This window comes from Rhinolophus sinicus, chromosome 3 (assembly GCF_057876585.1).
Source record: "Rhinolophus sinicus isolate RSI-liver-muscle chromosome 3, RSI-T2T, whole genome shotgun sequence".
NCBI lineage: Eukaryota > Metazoa > Chordata > Mammalia > Chiroptera > Rhinolophidae > Rhinolophus > Rhinolophus sinicus.
Genome location: NC_142503.1, coordinates 24,495,975 through 24,520,331, shown reverse-complemented (window position 1 = coordinate 24,520,331; position 24,357 = coordinate 24,495,975). Strand labels below are relative to the sequence as shown.

General features: G+C 36.6%; 1 protein-coding gene and 1 long non-coding RNA gene across 8 annotated transcripts in view; one reads left to right on the top strand and one right to left on the bottom strand.

Moving 5' to 3' along the window:
* Positions 1–24,357, top strand: part of CPLANE1 (ciliogenesis and planar polarity effector complex subunit 1) — a 96,714-nt gene that overhangs the window by 43,313 nt on the left and 29,044 nt on the right. For 3 of the 6 annotated variants that reach the window (XM_088796490.1, XM_074328987.2, XM_074328990.2), the window contains exons 27-42: positions 1,703–1,851; positions 2,451–2,617; positions 3,134–3,216; positions 4,859–4,938; positions 6,021–6,098; positions 7,575–7,767; positions 10,176–10,466; positions 10,660–11,427; positions 12,629–12,792; positions 13,975–14,107; positions 14,990–15,044; positions 16,732–16,836; positions 19,370–19,438; positions 20,598–20,719; positions 21,037–21,220; positions 21,435–21,584. In XM_088796490.1, coding sequence (XP_088652616.1) covers positions 1,703–1,851; positions 2,451–2,617; positions 3,134–3,216; positions 4,859–4,938; positions 6,021–6,098; positions 7,575–7,767; positions 10,176–10,466; positions 10,660–11,427; positions 12,629–12,792; positions 13,975–14,107; positions 14,990–15,044; positions 16,732–16,836; positions 19,370–19,438; positions 20,598–20,719; positions 21,037–21,220; positions 21,435–21,584 — 2,791 coding nt within the window. Of the gene's footprint in view, positions 1–1,702; positions 1,852–2,450; positions 2,618–3,133; positions 3,217–4,858; positions 4,939–6,020; positions 6,099–7,574; positions 7,768–10,175; positions 10,467–10,659; positions 11,428–12,628; positions 12,793–13,974; positions 14,108–14,989; positions 15,045–16,731; positions 16,837–19,369; positions 19,439–20,597; positions 20,720–21,036; positions 21,221–21,434; positions 21,585–22,132; positions 22,288–24,357 lie in introns of all 6 variants that reach the window. The other 3 variants (XR_012495161.2, XM_074328988.2, XM_074328989.2) reach the window with 3 other exon arrangements.
* The window catches only part of LOC141570719 (uncharacterized), a 30,110-nt gene continuing 28,011 nt past the window's right edge, over positions 22,259–24,357 (bottom strand). The window contains exon 3 of one of the 2 annotated variants that reach the window (XR_016020608.1): positions 22,259–23,622. This is a non-coding gene — a long non-coding RNA (uncharacterized LOC141570719). The remainder of the gene's footprint in view (positions 23,623–24,357) is intronic. The other variant, XR_012495163.2, reaches the window with a different exon arrangement.

The following is a 24,357-nucleotide window of genomic DNA, read 5'->3' as shown; positions in this document are numbered from 1 at the left end:
TTTGGTTGTTTCTGAAACCTTTGTGACTGTCTAAGCCTCCTTCTTTGTTCTTAGTGGCTTTAAGTAGTCGAGGGTATGCCCAGACCCCTCAGTGTCCCTCGGGGTGGGTCACATTATCACCTAGATGCAGACCATTGGAAGCCAGACCCTCAGGCAGCATGTGGCAAGTATGGAGTAAAGGCCGTTGTGGGGAGGAACTGGGAGATAGCTGTGTTTGCCTGCTCTCTGTGGCCTGGGCCTGGGCACGTAGGCACAAGGGGGAGGCTCTTGCACCCATGAACAACTGCTGCTTTGTTTGCTACAGTCCTGTGGGACTCATGAGAGCAAGCCCCGTGGAGACAGGCGATCTGGGAAGCCATCCCTCAGTCAGCACCTGCAAAAGCTGGGTGCTAGATGTGTGTACAAGCTCCTTCCAGGCAGACACTGGTGGCTTGGCGAAGGCTAGGTGGAGAAGGCGGGGGAGATGTCCATCGGCTTCCCTGGTCTCTGGTGAGGATCACAGCCAGCCCCTACATGTGTGCGAACTTACAGGCCTGACCCTCAGGCGGCAGCTAGCAAGTGTAGACATGGACTCCTTCCAGGAGAAGCCTGAGAGATGGGGCTTTTGCCTGCCTCTGCGCTGAGCCCTGTGGTGATAGGGGCGACAGTGCTCACGCAGCTGCTGAAACTGCTTTTCTGCTGTGGTCTTGTGGATGCAAGCCTCATGACTTTCACAGATAGGTGTTTTGGGGCCCTGTCCCTGGAGTGGAAGTCTTAAGAGTTGAGCTGCTATCCACGGGGTCCAAGCCGTTTAGTTCTAGAGAGAAGCTGGGAGTTGGGAGTTCCCTCCTGCGAACAGGGCACTGTGCCAGGGGTGGGTTTATGGTGAGGTTGTGTCTCAGCCTTTCCTACTTGTTTCAATGTGGGTATTTTGTCATTTGCCTGATGTTCAGGAGTCAGTTTCTGGATTTCTTTTAGTGGTTATTGCCCCGTGTGTAGCTGTACATTTAGTGTGTTCGTGGGAGGAGGTGAGTTCAGGGGCCTCCTATGTCATCATCTCAGCTGACTGCCCTCCGCGTTCTAATTCTACATTTGGTCTATTTTAAAGTACATTCATTCTAAAATACTTTATTCCAGGATAAAGTGTGTGTGTGTGTGTGTGTGTGTGTGTGTGTGTGTGTGTGTTGTTTTATATGTTTATGAGTTTTTTGGCAGGGTTTATTTATTTATTTATTTTTTGAGATTAGTTTCTGTTATCCTAAGGTAGTTTATAAGATACTGTAATACTTGTTTTCATTGAAATTTGTATTTCTAGGTAAAGCATCCCTAAATTTCTAACAGACAAAAGAGATACATCCATTGTATTTTTAGCTGTACGTATTTTTGCCCCCTATATCATTTTGAAATAATTACTAAATGTCTTTATGATAGCAAAGAGAATGAAATGAAAGCACCTTTGCATTTTTATTGCTATTGTTTTGTGGCCTGCAAACATTGGTGATATACCTTACACATTTGTACGGCTGACTTCCTTTTTGGTAGTCAGGTTTGTTTTTCCCAGGTGGCATAAAGACTTCATTGTTGCTTCAGCATCAACTATTGAGTTACAGATGTGCGCTGCAAAATTTAACCAGGAGAAGTTCTGTAGAAAGTAATGTAAAAATGTAGTGAAAAGTATGCCATTCAAGAATGAAATGTAAATATTGTAAATGGCTCATTTTAGGTGCAGGAGAATCAGTACACTGAGCCTCAGAGTGGACCCAATGTTGAGAATGATTGCAAAACAGATGTTGGCTGTTCTGTTGCAGTACCCACTCAAAGCGGGACTGAGGAAACAAATGATCAAAATCAATCTTGTCAAAGTATTTTGAAGTAAGTTGTTGATTATAGCCGCCTTTTCAGTGGGTGATACCTTGTTTGATGGTGTTTGGTCTTAAAGGGAAGAATTGAAACCTTGAAAGTTAAAGGAATAAGAATTTCTTTGAACTAGGGAATCAGGAAGTGATTACTTTCTGAAGTGCTTTAACAATTCATTGCAAATTATGTTTCTTCGCTGTTAGTTTATCGTCTATCTTCTGAGAGAGGAGCTAATTCATCCTGAGAGATCCCTTTATTATATCAATTGATTTACTATGTTAGAGGAGGTTGAACTAATCATTTAATCTATTTGTACATATCTTTGAATACCAAAGCTGAAGCCTTTACAGGAGGAAGATTCCTTTGTGAGAATGGCAAATTTAGCTAAGTAGAAATTATTCTTACCTCTTGAGTAAATAAAAATGGGGAAATTCAGTCATTCATTGAACAACCTTCCATTAAGCTTCTATTGCCATGCCAGACACGGTTAAAAAACGAAAGACTTTATAAATATGAAAACCAAGTTTGTTCTTTTTCAATAAATTGAATCAATTGAAAGCAAGCTCTTTGTTTCCAAGAATTAGTTGTAATTTTAGCTGCTTCATTTTTGTCAGTAGAATGCCAACTGAAGCAAAAAATCCTGAAATAAAAGAAACCAGCGATGAGATTATTTCTATCACTGATGATACTGGAGAAGAATTCATAGATATTGTTGAAGATCTTTTAGAAGTAGAAACATTTACACAGGAGGAAATGAACACGTTCCTATCAGACTATGAAGGTCAGTTCATTTGGCTAATCTTTTTGTTTGGCTTTATTATTTTGATATTGGTGAATGATTACCTGTGATAACTTAGTCTTACATCTAAATTAGTATGTTTATAATGGCCTATAAAACCAAAAGTTAAAAGAGCGTATAGTACATATGAAATGTTGAACACATTAACTCATAACCTGAATTTGAATTATTAGGCCTTTTGCCTTGCTTATGTAACGTTATGGGCCTTATGTTTCCTGTGAATCCATGCTGTGACCTTTCCTAGGCAGTCTTCCTTAAAACAGACTCTCGGAGCTTTACATGAAGTTCTGCGCACTGATGTGGGGCCTCAAGGCCCATCTCAGATTCACTCGACGAAGGGGGGTTGTCTCCAGATGTTTTTTAAAAATGTTTCTGTAAGAAGGATAGAAAATATTTCTGCCATTATATTTGTTTCCTGTAATATTCCTGAACCTTCTAAAAAGTAAAGTGATCATTTTTCAAATGGTCAGTTTTGTTTTCCTCCTTGTTTCCCTACAGAAGATGCCAAAAGACCTGTTGAAAATCTCAAAAGTCCCAATATTACCATTTACATGCAGACTTCACCACAGGATTTTAAAGCAGTAAGTCAATAAACAATTGATAAAGTTATTTAAGTTACACTTAAGTGTTTTGATTCACTACATCCAACCAAGGCTGTTTCTCTTAAGAGTACACTGTGGGTTGTAGAGTATAGCCATGCAGTGCAGCATTTTTCTTTCATTGAAAGTCTGTTATTAGTAAGATGTCTTATAATTTCAGGTAATGAAATTTTCATTTCATAGTCCTTGCCAGAGCAATCAGGCAACAGAAAGAAATAATAGGCATCCAAATTGGGAATGGAGAAGTTAAATCATCACTCTTTGCAGATGACATGATGCTATATATAGAAAACCCTAAAGACTCCACCAAAAAGCTATTAGAAACAATCAACGAATACAGTAAAGTTGCTGGCTACAAAATCAACGTACGAAAGTGCATTGCTTTCCTATATACTAACAATGAAATCTCAGAAAAAGAAATACAAAAAACAATTCCTTTTGCAATTGCAGCAAAAAGAATAAAATACCTAGGAATAAACTTAACCAAAGATGTGAAAGACCTATATGCTGAAAACTAGAAGACATTTTTGAAAGAAATTGAAGAAGACACAAAGAAATGGAAAGACATTCCGTGCTCATGGATTGGAAGAATCAACATAGTTAAAATGGCCGTATTACCCAAAGCAATATACAGATTCAATGCAATCCCCATCAAAATCCCAATGGCATATTTTAAAGAAATAGAACAAAAAATCATCAGATTTGTTTGGAACCACAAAAGACCCCGAATAGCCAAAGCAATCTTAAAAAAGAACAATAATGGAGGTATCACACTTCCTAACTTTGGCTTGTACTACATGGCTACAATAATCAAAACAGCATGGTATTGGCAGAAAAACAGACACATAGACCAATGGAATAGAATTGAGAACCCAGAAATAAAACCACATAAATATGGACAGATAATTTTTGACAAAGAAGCTAAAAACATACAATGGAGGAAAGACAGCCTCTTCAATAAATGGTGCTGGGAGAATTGGATAGCCACGTGCAAAAGAATGAAACTGGACTGCTATTTGTCACCATGTACCAAAGTTAATTCAAAATGGATCAAAGACTTAAGCATAAGACCTGACACAATAAACTGCATAGAAATTTTCATTTCATAAACTGCTGCAGCATATTAATTTAATCAAGAGTGATGAAAATGTTCTATACTCAAAATATAAAACTCAGCTGAAGCATATGCACTTTTATGTATTATTTTTTTCAAAACTCTATACACTGTATTTCCAGACATTTCTAATGATTGGAACGATTCCTTTAAAAAGGATTAGTTTTTCCTGCTTTTATAGTTGTTCTCACAGTGTGCTTACTTATGTAGTGATGGGTATATGTAAATATATTTGTAAATACATTGTAAATGATTTCTCCTGACATCACTTGCCTCTGTACTTGAATATACTCAGTGGCTCAGAGTGATGGGCCAAAGGCAATTCACACAGTGTGAACATCTGGTCAGACAAGGATTGGGAGTTCATTTTAATGTTCGGTTTCTCACTTGCTTTTAAATTGTTGTTACTCTGGGCAAATGGCTAATGTGAAACTCAAGATACCTAAATAGTAATACCTGTTTGTTTCATGTCTTTTTTTTTTGGTGGGGGGGTACTATTAATTTTAACAGCATTCCACAGGAGAGGTTCAGTGTCCAAGGGAAGAACCATTGGAGACATATATGGAGAAAAAATCAACTGAACAAAAAGGGTAAGGTGGGGAAAATATGGAAGTGATTGTAACTGTCTTATTTATCTCAGTGTGAGCAGGGCTTAAGCTCTCAAGGTTCATCTGAGATTCACTTGATGAAGAGGTTTGTTTTTTTCTTGTAATTGACAGTGTATTTTTTATGGTGATACTGTGTTCCTAGTGAAATTCTGACTTCAATTGATAGCAATGGTAAATGATTTTTAATAAATGTTATGCTCCTAAATCTCAGTAAAGTGAAATAAATAATATCTAAAATGCCTTTTGTTCTCCCATCACTATCAGCCTATCAAAGTAAAATATAGCTGTAAACAGATCAGAGTTTATTCAACTGCCAATGAGGGAACCACCTTTCCCTATTGATTCTGTTTTTATTGGATCAAATAAGGAACCATTATGAATCATAATATGTATGTGTAATCTTTCACCGTTGTGATATAATCACTACACACTATTCTGATGTGCACATACTCTGCTGGCTAGCTTATTGCTTCAAGGAGAGCTGAAAGCAGTTTAATTTGTTGTAGTTTGAGCACAATTTCTTAATTTTCAGAACTGTTCAAGTTTTAGAATTTTAGAATTAACTGGCATGGATTTTCTTTTCTCAATATATAAATTTTATTCAGTTGTTCTGTGGATACTTAACAAAAAGAATGTATTTAATGTCACGTGCCTTTACAAGTAATATAGGCATTTCTATTAATAAAAACTAGTCTTTACAGTTTCAAATGTGATGATGGGCTCTGTAGCGTTCCTAAGCAAAGTATCTGTCTCTTCCATAGGTGAAATTTGAGGTCCCAGCTAACCTTATTAAACCCCCTTCATTTTAGATTTCTATTATTTCTGTTGCTGAGCAGTCAACAGTATTCAAGTCGTATGTTAAGCCATCCAGACATAATCTTTGCTTTTGTTTGAATCTGGTACTAATTGCTATGGAGACATGTAAACAGATTGTGATTATGAGCTAAGCATCAGAGAGGATTAGAGGATGTATAGCTTTGAGATGGCTGAGCATTAGGTCACCTGTGCCTTAATAATGTGTAGAATATCTTGCTTCCTAATCAATTATTAATCTTTAATTATAGTATGACTGAAGCCTTTTCAAATCCTGAACACACCAATCCTCATTCATTTGGTGTTAATACGAGTTCAGAAATTTCTAGGTAAGAATTTTTGCATAATGTACCATTTTAATATAATCATGTTTCACAAATAGATAAGAGAATAAAATGATGCCTATTGTACCATTTTTAAAGAATTACTAAATGTTTTCACGAAAACGAAGAGAATAAAATGAAACCAACACGAGCATTAAAAGAGCAGTGTAGCTACATTTCTGACACCTTTAAGGTTATTATTGAAAGAGTTTCCTCTAACAGTTGTGTTTTAAAAACACACAGGAACTATTTTAGAACAGTCTTCTCTGAAAACAAGTAGTGGGTTTATTATTGAAAGATGTAGTTGTTAATCGTTTTCAACCTCTAACAGATTTCTAATAGTATATAAAATGCTTTTAATTTTCTTTTATTTTAATTAAAATACAGATTCATCCAGTTCTGTCTTTTGAATTTCTTCTACGGAGGTTGAACAGTGTGTTTAGTGTGTGGAAATCTTGAGGAAATAGGAGGATAATACAGCACAGCTTTACTTTAGAAAAATTGTCCATAATTAGAATTTATCTTCTTATCTCTTGTTGAAAGCAAAGGCCAATAAAGTTGTCTTAAAACAGGCAAGTCAGTTGTACTGCCTGTTTTTCATGGATTTGCCAAATAAAGTTTTATTACTGACTACATTAGAAGCTTGATGAAAGGCAAACATTACTGGAAGGGAATGAGTGTGAGTCCCAATAAATCTAAATGCAGTTCAATATGTTCTTTTCCTTTTAAAGACAATGGTCAATTTATTTGGATATGATAATGCCTGCTCCCTATTTAGTGTATGAAATTGATTTGCTTAGAAAGCATTGAGTACCTGCTATGTTTAAGGAATCATCTCCCAACAATCATTAAAAAAAAATAACCAACCTTACTTTGACCTGTAAATTTATTTCTAAATAAGCTTTGTTGTTACAGTTTAATTATAAACATAGACAGTGATTTGTTTGGAAATGAAATGTTCACAATACTGTTGTTTTGCATTAAATGATGATCAGGAGTTTGCTGTACCCATCTTAGAATTAAACATTTTTTTAAAGCATACATTCCCTAATTTTCTTAATTCCATTCTGGGGCATTAAATTTAGCCAAAAAAAATATTCTTAAACTAAATTGCATAGTCTGTACAGCTAGTCAGAATGATTGCACAGATGTCAAACTCAGATGTCTACAGGAACCAGGCAAGTAAGATACATGTGTGAACTGTTCTGGGTTGTAACACCATCGGGAGGGCACCAGGCCTGAGTAGACAGTACATGGCCCTTAAAAAAGGCATTCAGATGGATACCTGTGCTGATGACAAATGTGTCTGGTGACCGAGGGGTACAGAGAGATAGGCTTCAGGGTTTAAATTTCCTGAAAACTTCCTGAAAGCCTTTACAGTAGAAGAAAAAAGTGGCATCAAAATATTAGGTCATAAACATCTAATTTGTTTTTTTTTTCTTGATTAATGTTTGGTTTTTATTTATATGCTTCCACGAGTAGTGCCCAGATCTCTGCATTTAAAGATAAATCTTGCTCAGTTCCATCTTTGGTGACAAATGGAGTCAGCGTTGCTTCACAGACACCTGTTCCAGCAGCCCAGCCGACCCAAAGAAATGAACCCAGGGCTCAGTTACCAGATTCTTCTGATTCTGTTAGACAGATGCTCCAAGATGAAATGTTTAAATTAGTTCAGGTAAGCACGTCTCCATATAAATAAGTGAATCTACACATGATATATATGTTGTAAGTTTTAAAAATATGTGCAGACTTCCAGAAACGGACAAGTTAAAATTAAATTTCAGGGTTTCTCTGCTTTGGGCACTTTATTCAGAAGTTTATAACTCTAAGGCCTAGACTCCAGTTTGAGCTCCCCGCTTCTCACAGAAACTTCTTTCTCCTGAGCTCTTTGACATGCAGAGCTGCACACAAAATTGAGGGGGGTGATAATCAAACCAGACCAATGGACTCCTGCTCAAAGGTATCCAAAGTTTATTTTCTAACACAGCTTGTCATCTTATCCTCAAACCAGAGTTTGGCTTGGTTTGAAATTGGCAGCTGATTTTAAAGTCCTGTTCACTTCAACTTCCATTGTCTTTTTCCTCGTCTGGTTATCCTTTTCTCTGTCCACCAGTGATTTTAAATTATTCTCTTTGTGTTATTCCTTAAACATTAATTTCCCTCAAATCTAATCCTCTTCTCCTGTGTTGTTCTACATTCACTTCCACGTCCTTTTATGTGATGTCACATATCATTTTATATTGGCGATTGTTGATTTCTTTGAACTTATGGGCCCTGATGAGAATACTTTTTCAGCATGTTCCACTGCCCCACGAAACTTACAGAAACTGACTTTATTTTTATTTTCCTTAGTCCTTTCTTTTTTATTTAATAACACTACCTGTTTTAACAGCTTAAAATTTAAGAAGCATTTTGTTTTTTTGGATTGCCTAGGGACTTTGCTGGTCACTGCCCTGTATATTTAACAAATTCTCCAAATAATTCTGATGTTCACAAAAGATTAAGTATAATTGTCTTAGAAAAATCACCCTTGCCTTCTTCACTACTCGTATCCAGCATTTTAATATGCCCTCTCCATTCTTTTATCCACACTGTCAGGATAGCCATTTGCTCTTTCTATACTGTGTTTCCCCGAAAATAAGACCTAACCGGAAAATAAGCTCTAGCATGATTTTTCAGGATGACATCCCCTGGACATAAGCCCTAATGCATCTTCTGGAGCAAAAATTAATATAAGAGCCCGGTCTTATTTTCAGGGAAACATGGTAGCTATAGCTAACCTTGGATAGAGTCTTAGAACTTCAAACTTCCGTTATCTTATATATCCATTTTCTAGGGTAGTCTTCTTCAGATATTGTTTTAATGCTGTATTTTCCTATTTAAATTTCAGGTACAAATTTATATACTATATGACATCAATCTTGTTTTTAAAATACAAATAGTGAAAGGAAATACACGAAAAATGTTAGTACCAGTTAACTTTGGGCATAAGATTAGGAATGATTTTTTCCTTTTTATGCTTTTCTGTTTTTTTGTTGTGGTTTTTTTTTTTGGTAACAAGCATGTATTTTTCCTTTATATTTCAAGGGTGCCTACATTTTTTTTAACCTGCAGTATTTCCCTATTGGTTTGTTTTACCAAGTGCAAATTCTTCTGTTGGGCTTGAAAGACCCCATAACCATCTTTTACCTTCCCTGTTTTCCCACCCTACTCTCACAAGTCCATTGGTTCTATGTGGTCCCGGGACAGTAACATCAGTGTCATTTACATGTTAGAAATGTAAATTCTCGGGCAGCCTCCATCCCAGACCTATTGAAATCAGCAACTCTGGGGTTGGGGCTCAGCAAAGAGTTAAGTCCTCCAGGTAACGGTGGTGCGCGCTCAGGTTTGAGAACTACTGCACTACTATCTTCTCATTAGAGCTGCTGTGTATTTCCTGTTCCATCTAAGCCAGTGTGTAGGCTAGTGGTTCCCAACCTTTTTGCACATTGAAATTACCTGGTCATCTTAAAAAGTAGTCCTGGCTCCATCCCCAGACATTCTGATTTTAATGGTATGGGGTGTGACATGGCCATTGGGGTTTTTTAAGTGCTGCTTCAGGTGATTTTAATGTGCAGCAGAGTTTGTCAGCCACTGGTGTGTGCTTTTGTCTTTGACCTGGTCAGTCCCTTCCATAGGAATTCCTCACTCTGTTTGCTAATCTTTGCTGTTTTCTTGCTTGAAAACCTGTTTACACATACCGATTTTAGGAATAATTTAATGACTCTTACCCCACTCCATCAGACCACTCCTTTATGATCCCTGGGATGTTTATGGAAACTGTTTTACAGATGGTCCCAAGTCTCATTCAGTCATATTCCCAGTTGACAACTCCTTGAACACAGGAAGCTATTTTTTTTTCCTTTAAAAAAAGAACTGTCTCCCAGCTATGCTTCCTGCTCAGCATTCATGGGTTTCACAGATAGTACGAAGACAAAGGTATGACTGTTGTGAAATACTGAAATACTCAGATGATTGTTGTTGATTTTTTAGATTTTTTTCATCATATTTTAAGATGTTTCTTTAATTTTTATTTTATTGTAGCTGCAACAGATCAACTTCATAAGTCTAATGCAAATAGTGGGATCATCCTTTGCTAACCTCCCAGATATACATCAACTTCTACAGCAGTCTCAGTCTGTGCATTTGGTGGGAAGCCAAGTATCACACCCTTCAAGAGGGAGTGGTGACACTGAAGCTACCAGGGGACATGTGACGGAGAGATTTGTCATTAAACCGCAGTCCATGGGAGACCACACTGGAGAGCCTGGCAAGAACAGCTCAAACTGCCATAAAGGTGTGCAGTCTGATCCAAATAGTAATGGAAATTTACAGGTAATGCATTTAAAAATACCATAAAGTTTGTCCTATTCAGTTGTTGGTTTTCTGTTATTTGAGTAAATAACATTTTTGGCAGTTATTACATTCATCACCACCACCCCCAAAAGCATATTGAACATCATTTACAAACTAAGGAGTTTGTAATACATTCTAAACTTACATAATAGTTTTTTTTTCTCTCTTCCAGAATGTTCCCCAGGGGAATATGTCTTGTCAGTTAGAGGACCAGCCCCAGACTAGAGGATTACCGCCAGCAGCTGGAAGCTTACCGACAGTTTCATTGTCTTCAGCCCCTGCTGCAAATACTCACCTCTACCTTTTGTCCACATCTCCTCCCATTCCAAAGACACCTAGGTTTATCCCAGCTGCAAAAACGTTCCAACCAGGTGATGGTTTTCCTTTGCTTCAATTTCAGTCTAAGCCTGAATTTAAGCCCCTTTCCTTCCACACAGAAAGAGTTCCGCAAGTTCCCTTCAGGCCACTGCCACAGCCAAGAGAGGCCTGGGGGTCATCCCATTCCTTCCGACCTCCTTTGCCACAGCGAGGCATGCACACGACTTCGCTGTCCCAGTCGAATTTGAGCCAGTATAATACGGACGCCAAGAAAAAGGCAGTTGAACAGAAGAAATGGGAAGAAACTGTAATTACAGAAATCCCTAAGCATGTGAACCTGGATCAGTATGTGGGACAAGAAACCTTGACACCTCAACAGGACTCTTCAATATTTATAAAACCAGAAAAACTATTTGATGTTAAGCCACGGCCCCTGGAGATATCTCCTCAGAATTCCTTGGGACTTCCATTATTGCACCTGCAACTTAAACCTCCTTATATGTTTCCCTCTGTCTCAAGAGCTTCGGTTACAGTTCCCTCAATACCTATCAGCACCGTAGCAGAAGAAAGAAAATACCCAAGACTATCATTACTTCATTCATGTCTGTCTCAGGAAAATATGGTAATGATTTTTGCAGGGTGATGCAAAAGCACAGTCCTGTGTTTTTCATACTAAAAATACTATACATTCCATGAAAATCTCTTAAACATTTCTTTTGTAAAAGTAATGCTTCTGTATTGAAAATAACATATAAAAATAGGTTTAAAGTAATAATTGGATATTTTAAAGGCCTTACGTCTTGTGCATCAATACCAGAATATGCTGAAATCTTTCACCCATATTTCTTCTCAGAAAAAAGTAGTAAAATAAAATGACCAGTATTCTAATTAGTGTGTGTTTAGAGACAGAGAGAGAGAGAGAGAGAGAGAGAGCATTTTTTGAGGTACCTAGAAATTATTATCGGATTTGCCTTCAAATCTGTTACAGGTTAAAATTGTTAAACAGATTCAGGTCTATAAGTAGTTGTACATATTTAAAAAATAGTCTCTTTTTAAAGTATGTACTTAAAACACAAAGATTGAATCTTAATAAATCCACCAAATCCTTTTAAAAGTTGTAAACTTTGACTTATAAAATTCAAATTGTTTAGATTCTATTTTTTAATTCCATGGTACCATCTTGGGAATGTGATCGACTAATTCATTCTCTGGTGTATTTTTAAAATTTAAAGATGATACTGGGGAAAAAATGGTCATTTCCTTAGAACAAGTACTTACCATGCTTCTTTTCTTCTGAACACATTGTGAACAGAAAAGAAAGGATTAAAGGAATGGAAAAGGATTAAAGGAGTGGAAAAGTAGACATTTTAAGGATGATGAAGAAATTTTTTTATTACAATATTATCTCGAACTCCAAAGTTACCGTCACACAGCATCAGGGGTTATCAACACACTAATCTGTTCCATCCATATCTCCACCCTTCTACACCCTCCCTGTTCCAAAGAATTTTAAATGCTACACATTATATAATTTTATTTATAAGAAGGAAGATTTTTAATATGAAAAAGAAATTAAGAAATGAGGACTTCTAGCTTAATTTCTGAATAGGATGACCCAGTCAAAATTTTCAGCACTCTAAAAATCATTTATTTTTTAAGATCTGGATACTCATTTTACCAGTCAAAATTAATTTTATTTTTGACATGTTCTATCTGTAGCACATCTTAGTTTAATTTAAACAAATGTTTTTCTCAATTTTTATTAACATATTGCATAATTGAGGTTTGTAATTTTAAACTAATATGCTGTTGCTTTCTTCTAGTACAAAAACCCACAGCTTATTCCACTGGAAAACCTCATTGCATTCAAACAAAGCCAACAGAAACTAACACATTTATTTGAACAAGGCGACCCTGGACACCTTCAGCTTCTAAAGGTCAAAAGAGAACCATCTGAAGTGAGACAAGGAAAGGACAGTAAAAAAAGGCAAGTTTTAAGTGAAATTTTATTTGAGAATACCATATACGTGCAAGTTTTAGTTACAATAATGTTGTTATAAAGATGGACGTCATCTGGTTCAGCCTCCTACCCTGTATACAATTGCATATTCAATTTCCTTGTCAAGTGTCATGCATTTGAACACATCTTGTGATGAGGAGAATTTCTATGTTATGAGAGACAAATACTATTATTTTTTCCATTTTATTAAGAAATTCTGGGGAGCACTTGAGAGCTTGCTTCCCAGCATGTCATCAGCTTGGCTCAAATAAACTCAAACTCTCATTACAAAAATAAAAAAGAAAGTCTTTCCTGGCATTCATAGGCTGGAGGATGCTTTTACATTTTTCTGTAATAGGGTGAGCAGTCATCTTGTGCAGCACAAATATTTGGTATCTCATGCAATGTTCCGTGTACTCTCCAATCCACTGAACTAATGTTTATTGTTACTCATCTTACCAGATCCTCCAAACTCTTGTATAGGAAACAGGAGGGCAAGTGATGTGAATTGTTTCAGGGCACTAAGAAATGTGCATGTAAATAGGAAGACCGTGACTTCTGATGAAGAACATTTATACTGTTTTACTCACAATGGATGTTCAATACATGTATTGACTAGTATGTTATTACTGAGTATAGAAAATACTCTAAAAATTTTACATTTATAAGACCTACTACCAGTGCTCTCTTCCCAGGAATGTTTCCTTTCTTCCATCTTTAACAGGTATTCCCTCTTCAAAGTAAGTTTTCCCATTAACGTTTTGGGGCCTCTTTACTCCTTGCTGGGATTTTGCTGAGGTGAATAAGGGTTCTTAACTTCTTCAAATAGGTGAGTGGAGGTGTTCAAGAGGGCTCATAAGGCCAACTCAGAATCCGCAGAAAAGAGAGTTTGAAAATTACCTAAAAGATGTAACTGACTGGAGATTCCAGAGACTTACACAGAAAAGTCAGTTTAGTAGGAGAGAGACTAGAAACAACTTTCATGTGTCCCTGACTTTGGCTTATATTTGCTTGTATTCTAGCAGAATATCTTGCTAATTTAATTAAATGCCATTGAAAATAATTTATTTATATAATTTTCACAACTGTCTCCCTATATAGCATGATACAGATAAAAATCTGATGTTACTAAAATAGTAAAAATATATTTTACACCATTGTTTTTAACAGGCAAAGACGACGAGCTGAGAAAGAGCTGCAAGGAAAAAGATCAGAGAAACTAAGGGGAAAACCAAGTGTCACTTTCCACCCAGAGGATTCCATCATTAATGATAATTATTCAGAAATAGTTACGAAACCCGAGGTATATAAAAACTACTAGACACTCTTCCCTGGGCTGCATATACACTTGAATTTAGAATGTACTGTGGGTTATCTGGTCTTCTGATCGTGACTAGGAGAATCTTTCCATCATTACGTGCATAAATCCCTGCTGTGTCCCTCCATGAACAGTGGATATACAGTTATGAATGTGGAAAGCAACTTGATGGTAAATCAAAATCTGTAGTTTAGAGCATCTGCCTATGTGACTTTGTATTTGAAATCACCCTTTGCTTTTTTCTCTGACATCGTAATGCATATTATTTGTTATTTGGGTTTCTCCAGTTACAGTTTCACCTATCTCTTTTAGGTACCTCTAAGATTTCCCAAATACAGGTTTATTATGTAACCTATATTTTAAATCAGATCTTTTCAAACATTCCTTCTAAATTTGGTGACTCTATTTACCTATTTTTTCAACAACAAATTAAGTAAACAGAAACCATTTTGTTTACAGGGATTTTTAAAAGGCACACTTTTTCATTAAGTCCTTAAAAGCATATCTGGAGTCAGTAAAAATGTTGAATCCAGGAATAATTTTGATAGGATGGGGATACCATTATCGCGTTAAAGCTACTGTGCAGGAGAGTTTTGCACATCGTAATTTAGTAATTGCATTAAGTTGGTAGTGCTCTTTTTTGAATTTATGAATTTCGTGAACTCCTTTGTAGAGTTACTTTGATAGACTAAATAATTGGATAGAGTAAATATTTCTAGAGCTATAGAATTTGAACCTGGACCTAAGATGTAACAATTCTTGTAGCTACTATATATATATATATATTTTTTTTTTTTTTTTTTTTTTTTTTTCCAAAATAAATGTCCTTGAGTTAATCATACATTGATCATTTGGGGGTTCATTTAGGAGCAACAAGAACATCGTGGTTCCACGCCTTTGGATGACTTTGAAGTTCCTTTCGGTATGTATATGCATGATCAGTGTAATGTCTAAGTTCAGAGTCAAAACCAGCCTTCTAGATATCTCGAAATACGTATATAAAAATGACACCAAATTCTTCTCACATTACCTTTGATAAGATTGTGTGTGTGTGTGTGTGTGTATGTGCACACGCGTGCATTGATGTGTTACCCAATAGAGCACTGCTTGCTTAACAAACTATGGCCCACAGAACATGCCTGTTTTTTTTAAAAACAAGTTTTATTGCAACAGAGCCATGCCCATTTATTTACACACTGTCTGTGGCAGCTTTCATTCTTCAGCGGGGTTCAGTTCTTGCAAAAAGGGACCACACGGTCACGAAGCCGAAAATATTTATGACTTGGCCTTTTACAGAAAAAGCTTGCTGACTCCTACAGTACAGCAATGCAATTAATTAGAACCTCAAATAAGATACTGAGTTATAAGGCCTAAGAGGAAATTATGAAAGAACATGCTTAGGGTTGAATTTATCATAGAAAATACGTGAACATTAAAATAAAGGGATCAGTTTCTTTCTTCAATTGTCAATGTATTTCTTGCCACTGAATGAATGTATGTATTCCCCAAGGCTTTCTCCTCAGTGATTTTCATACTCATACCCACAAACACTCCTGTGCGTGGTAACACCATTCACTCTCACGACTTCAGCTCTTAGATTATTTTTATGACACTCAAATATACTTCTGCCCTCTCTTATCTTTTACCTTAAATTCAACAAATTTTGATTTGGAATCTTCCTGTTAGTGATGTCACCATTATCTTGACTGGTCAAGATTTTGACCTTGAACGCCACCCTTGGTTCATTCCCCACCTCTTTACCCTCTTCCGTCATTTAGTCCTTGACCTGCTCCTCCCTCCCTTTCTCCAGGCCCCTGTCCTGCGTCAGGCCTCTGCACACCTAGCCAAGCAGCGGCCTCTGAGCTCATCTGCTTGGCTTCCATCTCTCAGCCTCCTAATCCACCTCGTATTCTTTCCCACTCACTTGCCTTAAAACCACTTTCATTTTCATTCTTAATATTTTTTTGCTTTGTAAAGGTAGTCCATGTTCACTGGAAAGAATTTAGAAAATACAAATAGGGAATAAGAAGATTCTTAAAATCTCCCATAATCTGTCTAGAGATATTAGTATTCTTTTAGGGTTTATATTCTGAGTATAACGCTAACCAATTGCACCATTAGATCCCATCCAGTTAATAACCAGTTCCTTCCTATATTCCTTCCTTTGTAACTTTTTAATTGATCCCTCTCCTCCATCCCTCACCATTACTAGGTACTTATTTGAACTGATGCAGCAACCTCATTTACCTGATTGCCTTACTTCAGTTTTATCCACTCAAATCTATTTTAGACACACTGGCTGAGGTGGTTTTTCTAGAACATTAATCTGACCATATCACTTCCCTTCTTAACCATTGCTGGACTGTCATCAGCCAGAAGAATATCTAGGTGTCTCTGCTGGGCATAGAGTCCTCCACAGTTTTGGTTTTGATTCCACTGAGCTGCCTTTGAGAGTCAACTTAGATACCACCTCGTTCAGGATGCCCATTTTGATGACATCTTGACACCCCACACCTCACCCTCCTTGAGTTGGGTACCCTGCTTCTAGGCGCCTGGTACTATGTGGGCTTCTCAATGATTGCTTCCAATGTTTTGTTGTTATATTTAAGAAATGCTACAAAATGATGTTCATACTTCAGCTGGACTGCATTTCATGGCCTCTGTAAGAAGGAAAGCTATAGAATGTCAGGATGCAAGTACAAATACAGACCCAGGTAAAATGCTGTTTTACTTTAGTTTTAAAAATTCATATATTTTGCAACATTTACTATATCTCGACTTTTTCTTCAAGATTGATTTACAGAGAATTTTAAATTATATGATCTTAGTTGCTCATTCCAGGTTCTTGTCCCCAACCCTAGCCTATACTTTACAAATTTTAAACTTTTAAAATCAAATTTTAAATTGAATTTATGATATCTTAATTATAATAGAAATTTTTGTTCAAAAATGCGATGGACTACATCCTAAATCAGTAGAAATGATGTTTTGAATTTGAATTCTCTGTTCCATTAATTGTCTTCACTGGAATTTCATGCTTAACAGTGAGAGGCCTGGATCTGTGGTTAGTAAAGCTGAGTGGGAAGAAGACTAGATTGGATTTAATTGGGGAAGGGTGTATGTAACTGTGTCCAAGAATAGAGGAAATAAGTGTCGGAGAAGCTATTATTTGAAATTTTGCCTGACAATTGTCCTCATTAATATAAGTGCTCTGCCCTTTGTGTTGTAGTAATTCTTTTGTATGATATTTGGGAAAGTTTCTCTTAACTATGTATGGAACCTTGTAAATGCTTAAAACCTTTTTAAACTTCTAATTTTATATTACTGTAAAATAGTATTTATTGGTATGGTTTCAAAATAATATCACTGTGGAAAGTTTGGATAATATAGCAAGCTATGAAGAAGATGAACTATAATAACACCACTCAAAAGTAACATTTTGACATTTTTTTCTTATCCTCTTCTTTTGTACATTTTACATAGTTAGATGTGATACATAGTACAGGTGTGCACCCTCATTGTCTGCACTCTCATTTTCCAGATATTATTGCTGTCTCCCCTAAGACTTTTAACCCTTCATGGGTTCCAGGGTTTGTTTTTCCCCAGGTACCTTGGGACACTATCTAGTTAAAGTGTACGTTTAACATATTATTTCATTATTTACTGACATTATGGTACATGTTGTCTGTGGTGTTGAAGGTAAGTTGTATCTGATATGTTCTGTTTTGCTTATTGCACACGAATTAATGGATTAAATATGTGTTAAGTGATGTTTAAAATGCTTTATATTATATAGTAATCATTGATGGATAGTTATTCAGGGGTTTAAGAGTTGTTTAATGATGTTTGGGAGTATTGGATGGGCTGGGAAACCTTTTTGTTCCCATTGAAATAATGCAGTAAAGTCTCCTGGTATAAGACTGTGCAGCACATTTGCAGGAATGGATTACATTTGGATAACAAGGGTTACCTGTATTTTGTATCCTTTGTTTTTAACTATGACTTCTATTTATGCCAAACATTTCCATATCATCAAAAAGTACTTTGTAAGTATATTCCTTATTCCATATATGCCATTAAATATTTAACTAATTCTTTATTGTTGAATACATTAGTGGTTTCCAGTATTTTTCTCTCATAATGTTTCAGTGAGTTATCTTCTTGCATAAGAGCCTTTTTTGTCATCACTATTATTTAGTTCTTTTATCTTTACCAATACAAAAGGTCAAAAAAGACATCTCACTGTTTTTTCAATTTTTTTTCTTTCTGAATGAGGTTGAGCATGTATGTTGTGTGATAAGTGTGCGTTTGAGCTTTTCTTGAATTTTATTTTTTCAATTATAGTTTACATTCAATATTATATTAGTTTCAGGTGTACAGCATAGTTAGACATTTATATAATTTATGAAGTGATACCCCGATAACTCTAGTACCCCTTGATACCATATATATTTATTAATATTACAATATTATTGACCATATTCACTATGCTATACTTTACATCCCCGTGCTAATTTGTAACTACCAATTTGTACTTCTTAATTTCTTCACCTTTTTCACCCATCTCACCTAACCCCTCTCCCAGCTGGCAACCATCAGTTTGTTCTCTGTATCTATGAGTCTGTTTCTATTTTGTTTCTTCATTTTGTTCTTTAGATTCCACATGTAAGTGAAATCATATGGTATTTGTCTTTCTCTGACTTATTTCACTTGGCATAATACCCTCTAGGTCCATCCATGTTGTCGCAAATGGTAAGATTTCACTCTTTTTTATGGCCGAGTAATATTCCACTGTATAAATGTACCATTCATCTATTGATGTACGCCTAGGGTGCTTCCATATCTTGGCTATTGTAAATAATGCTGCGGTGAACATAGGTGTACATATGTCTCTTCAAATTAGTGTTTTGGATTCCTTCAGATAAATCATTTGAGACATTCTTAAATGTATCTTGGAGAAAGCCCTTGGAAGTTCCTTGTTGCTTGGCAGTATTCTAAAGTCTGCAGCCTATTTGCTAGAAGCCTGTTATTCATCTAGTTTCTCAGGCCCAGGATATGAATAATAATAGCATCTGAAATTATCTTACTTTTTTTAATTAAAATTTTAAGCTGTCAATCTACTTTTCTACTACCTTTTATACCAATATCTAAAAATCTACATTCATATATTTAATTTTTTCTGTTTGTGAAATCTTTTTTCTTTTTCTATTGTCTCTTTTTGCCTCAAATCTCCTAATTGACTACAAGATAAAGAAGCTGCTTCTCAAGTTGTTTCTGAATGTCGTAAAAGTCAACAAATCATTTCCTCCACATCAGGTATGATTTTTTCTTTTTTTTGAGAAGCCATGACTAATGAAAGGTTATGTCTGCATGATGCCAAAACAGGAATTACCACCCCGTATTAAAAAAAAAAAAATTAAACCGAAAAAATTGATTTAATAGAGATAGAATGATAATTTAGTATTTTCACTTTCCTTTTTTCTAGTTTTATGGTTGCTGTATGGTTTAAATTCAAGCCTTGGTACCAACTTTCCAGTACCCACTATGACAATGAGTTATATTCTGCATATAGAATTTGAAAGTAATGTTCTATTAAATGCTAGCAAATAAGATTAGACTCCGAGGACAAAAGGCACAGAGTTAGACTGTCTGCTGACCTATTGTGACAGGTTTCTTTATTTTACTTTTGAATAAGAAACTAATGAGTTTTATAATATTTAGATGGTATACCTCTTAACTGGTAAAATTTAGCTATGGGATCAGTGGATTTACTAAAAACCGCTGAATTGTATCCTTTTAAAGGGTGTGAATTATATCTCAATAAAGCTATTAAAATGAACAGATGAACAGCTGAAAGTAAACAATAAATCAATTACGGGTTAATTTCCTAAAATCTAGTTTGATTGAAATTCTCCTAAATACACAATCATGACTTAATGTATCTGAAATGGAAATAGGAAATACAACATTTTCTTGACATGACTTACATACACTTTATTATGAGAAAAGCAGTAGTCAATCTGCATTTAATTAACACATTGTGGGAAACGAGTAAACTCGTCATATCGCCTCTAGTTGGAACCGGCAAAAATTTTGCAAAGTAAATAAATAGAGACCTCTTTTTAAACTAAAACACTGAAAGTTTCATAGAAAAATATCAAATATATCGAAAGATATGAATATTTTACGGAAAGTCTAATTTTGGCGAGAAAATGTCAAAAAAACCCCGCGTTACGACGCGATTTGGCGGAGAAAATGCCCGCTTACAAAGTGTTAAGAATTACTCTAAGGTAAATTGCCTTTAGAATAGCATTTGCTTTAATTTAATTATACCTGTAAAACCTCTACTGAGAAGTTTGTGTTCAATGGGTACATTTTATGTTGTTTGTTGCTAACTTGTTCTCACAAAGTTAATGACTTAGAGCTATTTACAGATTTTTTTTATATCCTTCAGTTTTCTTTTCTTAATTTTCAGAATGTGAATCTTTGAATGTTCCTCAACTATTGGCTCCAGATGTATGTCTAAATCTGAAACTTTCTAACGAAATATCGGAGAAACCTTTGTCATCTTCAGCATCTGATAGGGTACTAAATTTGGTTTGTGTTTTATTCACAAATTTTAATAATATACTTACACTAACAGTTATTATGGTCATCCTCGTTACTTAATTGTACAGATGAAATGAGTCTGAAAATCTCACTTATGTAGCTTTGTTGGAAATGTCAAAAATTAATTTAAGATTTAAATATTATGCCCCAAAGTATTGTAAACTAAGACTATAAAGCACACTTCTTGCAGCTTTCCCTAAATTAGGCTCATATGAACTCTTCTTGCCTTCAGAATTAAACCTTTTTATAGGACCATATAGAGTAAAAGGATGTAACCCTCTTTGATTGTGTGTGTTTGGGCTCAGGTGGGACACACTTACATAAACGTGATTGACATCGAAGCTGATGAGCTAGAGGAAGTACCTGTTAGAGAAGAGCCTTCAGATGATGTCATCGAACAGCCACTAGAAGTCCCATCTTCTGCAGAGTTACATTACGTGGCAGCTTCCGTCACTAATGCTGTTCCCCCATGCAGTTTTAAGAGTCAAGGTATTAATTTTTCCTACTTTTTAATAAATTAAAAAACATTTTGAAAAATTCTTTAATATACCATTGTTAACCTTGCTTAATCTCTTAGCTCTCCTGCAAACCCACTGTATTTTTAGATGTTTAGATTCACACTTAGAAATGTGCTATTCATCTTCTAAATACCTTGTTTAGAACTTTAGACTCAGTCTTTATATGCCTTTCATGTTCTTGACAGACTCTGCCAATTCTGCTACGGATTTATTTTTTAAATCTACAAAAGTGTCTCCATCCTGTCTGGATGGAAGTAGCCTGAGAGCAGGCATTACAGAGGTGACGGAGCCTGGAATCACCTCTCCTACAGCATCAGATGTAGAGTCGGACAAAGGTGAGTGCCGTAGACGTATAGCGCGACTCGGCCCCTCCCCCAAATGACTGCTCTGTTAGAAATAAGCACTAGAACGTGGTAATGGCAAAAGAAACAAAAGGCTTTTCCCTTGCTGTGGAGAATGGGGGCTCATAGGTAAATGAGATAGATAGATAGAGATAGAGTTCCAAAACTGGGACCCATGGATAGTTCACAAGGAGACTACAGATCTATTGGTACATATGTCTTTTCTCAATTAATGAGGCTAAAAATAAATGCCTTGTTGGATTTCATGAGTGTTTTGGTGTTAAAAAGGAATTCTCATATTTAAAATGGTGGGAAATTCTAGAATAGGACATAGAAAATACACAGGCATGGTTGCCAACAGTACATTATTAGTAAAATATTCCATTTTACGGTCACAAGTCAGGTTTTATTATTGTTAAATATTTGCAAGATTTAGAAGAATATTTCTTCAAAACCTAGTTATTGCATCCTGTGACTGTTTAGATTAATATGCAATCAGACTTCCTACAACAGAGACCCAATGTCTCTTCCGGGTTCCACAGCTGTTACGAGGAGTAAACCCAGCTTTGTGGTTGTCAGATACCTGGGTGCAGAGTCCACTGCCTGTTCATTGTGTATCAAGATTGGACGCTCAGGAGAAGTGAGGGGCAAGGAAGGGATGGGTGGCAGGGCATGTATGTTACAGCTGCATAGACAGGTAAGTGCCAGCATTTCCGATTTTGAAACCATCGCCCTCTCTTTCTCTCCTGTCATAGGGCTGCTAGATGCATGGGTAGTGGAGGAAGGTTGTGTGAAGCTAGCATACATCTAGCTTTCAGGCTGTGTGAAAAGATCATTTAAATTTAGAGTTTAGATTCAAATGGAACAGAACAGGGTATCAATCCCAGCTCTGTTACTCAATACCTTTGGAGACTTTCTGCAAGAAAATTAACCTTATCTGATCCTCACTTGCATCTCTGTGGGACACCACCTCATAGGGTGTCAGGAGGGTTACAGCTAACCAAACGCCGGTGGCTACTTAGGTACCCTGTTAGTTTCCCTTCATTTTCACATCAGTTGAATTTTGAAGTTTTGTTTTCAACTGGAACTAGACCCATCTCTCTGTGACCCCTGAATATCTCAGGCCAGCATTTCAGAATGACAGTAAGCCTGTCATGATGGAGGTTAATAGCCTCCATCAGTGAGATCAAGGCTATAATCAGCCTTTTGAAGGATCCTTCTCCGGGGAGGCTGCCTGGTGATGAAATATGTCAGTGGACCCTTCTGCACTCAGTAAAGAGAAGAACTTTAAAATGCCAATTTAAAAAGAAGAGTTTTATATTTTATTCCATCATAGTATTTACATAATATACTTTAAATACTCAGAATATAGCCATACAGTAGAGTTGGGTGGGATTTGCATTACAGGCAAAAAAGAGAGGGACAGCGTCCCTAGGTATTTAAAATGAAAAATAAAATCCGTTTTGGTGGGGACCTGCTCACTGTTTTGAATGACAGGAGCTTCCTCTTTTAGGAACCATCTCTGCTCGGAATACTGTTAGCAATAACAAGCAGCGCTTTGCTGGGCAGGGGGCGAGCACTGCGGAGTGACTGGAACTCAGCGTTTAGTCCTCCTTGTTTCTCTTACTCATCGGGAGCGGAGCAGGTTCTCCAGAGAAAGGGAAGCTTGATCATTGTGGGTGTAGGCCATGCTGGATTTTGAGCATGTCCATCTTTTTTTTGCTTTATTTTCTACTTGAAGATTGTACACCAGATTCTTTCCTGAGAGTAATTAAAGGACACACTTCAGGCTGCTGAAAAACAGGAAGGGCAGGTGGGACTGAAATATAATATGCACTACCTACATTCATTTAGCAATTCACGTTTCCCAGATTATTTTGTCCCGTGTTTTGATCTTCAGAAAACCTCTGTGAGTTAGGACAGGCATCATGAGCTTCATTTGAGCGACTCTTCATTCAGGAAACACTAAGTTAGGCACTAGATGTCAGAGCTGAAGAAGAGTGTAAGCCCAGGTTCTCTGCCCGTGGCTCACCTAGAGGGCGAAAGGAGAACAGAGACATAGAAGTGATTATAGTACAGCATGGAAAGTGCTGTCCTGGTGGCATGGACGGATTCTTGGGAAGTAAAGCACCCAATCCATCTCTGGGAGGCTTAGGGCTATTTAGGGGAGAGGCATCTAAGTGGAATCTTACAGAAAAGTGGGATTTTGTGAGAGAAGGCACACAGACTGAGAGAATGGATTGTACAGTGACTCGGGTTTGATGGAGCTTGCTGAGTTTGAGGAAATTAAAGTTCCGAGTGCTTGGAGTTAATGGAGTTTTGTGTATGGGATTTTTTTTTTTTTTTTTTTAAGAACTAGCAAGAGATGAACTGGAGAGTGGAAAGGTAGGCAGAGGAAAGACTGAATACCATTTTCTCTCATACTGAGGCTTTTGGGGTTTTAAGCTGAAGGCATTAGAGAAACGCTGAAGGATTTCATGTGGAAAAAGGATAATATCAGATTGTGTTTTAAAAGATCTCTCTAGGCCTGTGTGGAAGATGGACTAGATGGGAGTGAAATAAGTTAGTGACAGGGGTGCTATTTGGGGTCCATCTGTTGTGAAACTTCAGCTAAGCAGTGCTGGTAGGAATGGAGGATATATTTGGTAGGTAACTCATCGCTATTTGGTGTCACTTTGGATCTGAAGGAAAGAGAAGAACCTTGAAGACTCTCAGGTCTCTGGCTTGGGAAACCGGGTGAATGACAATGCTATTCACTGAGCTGGGA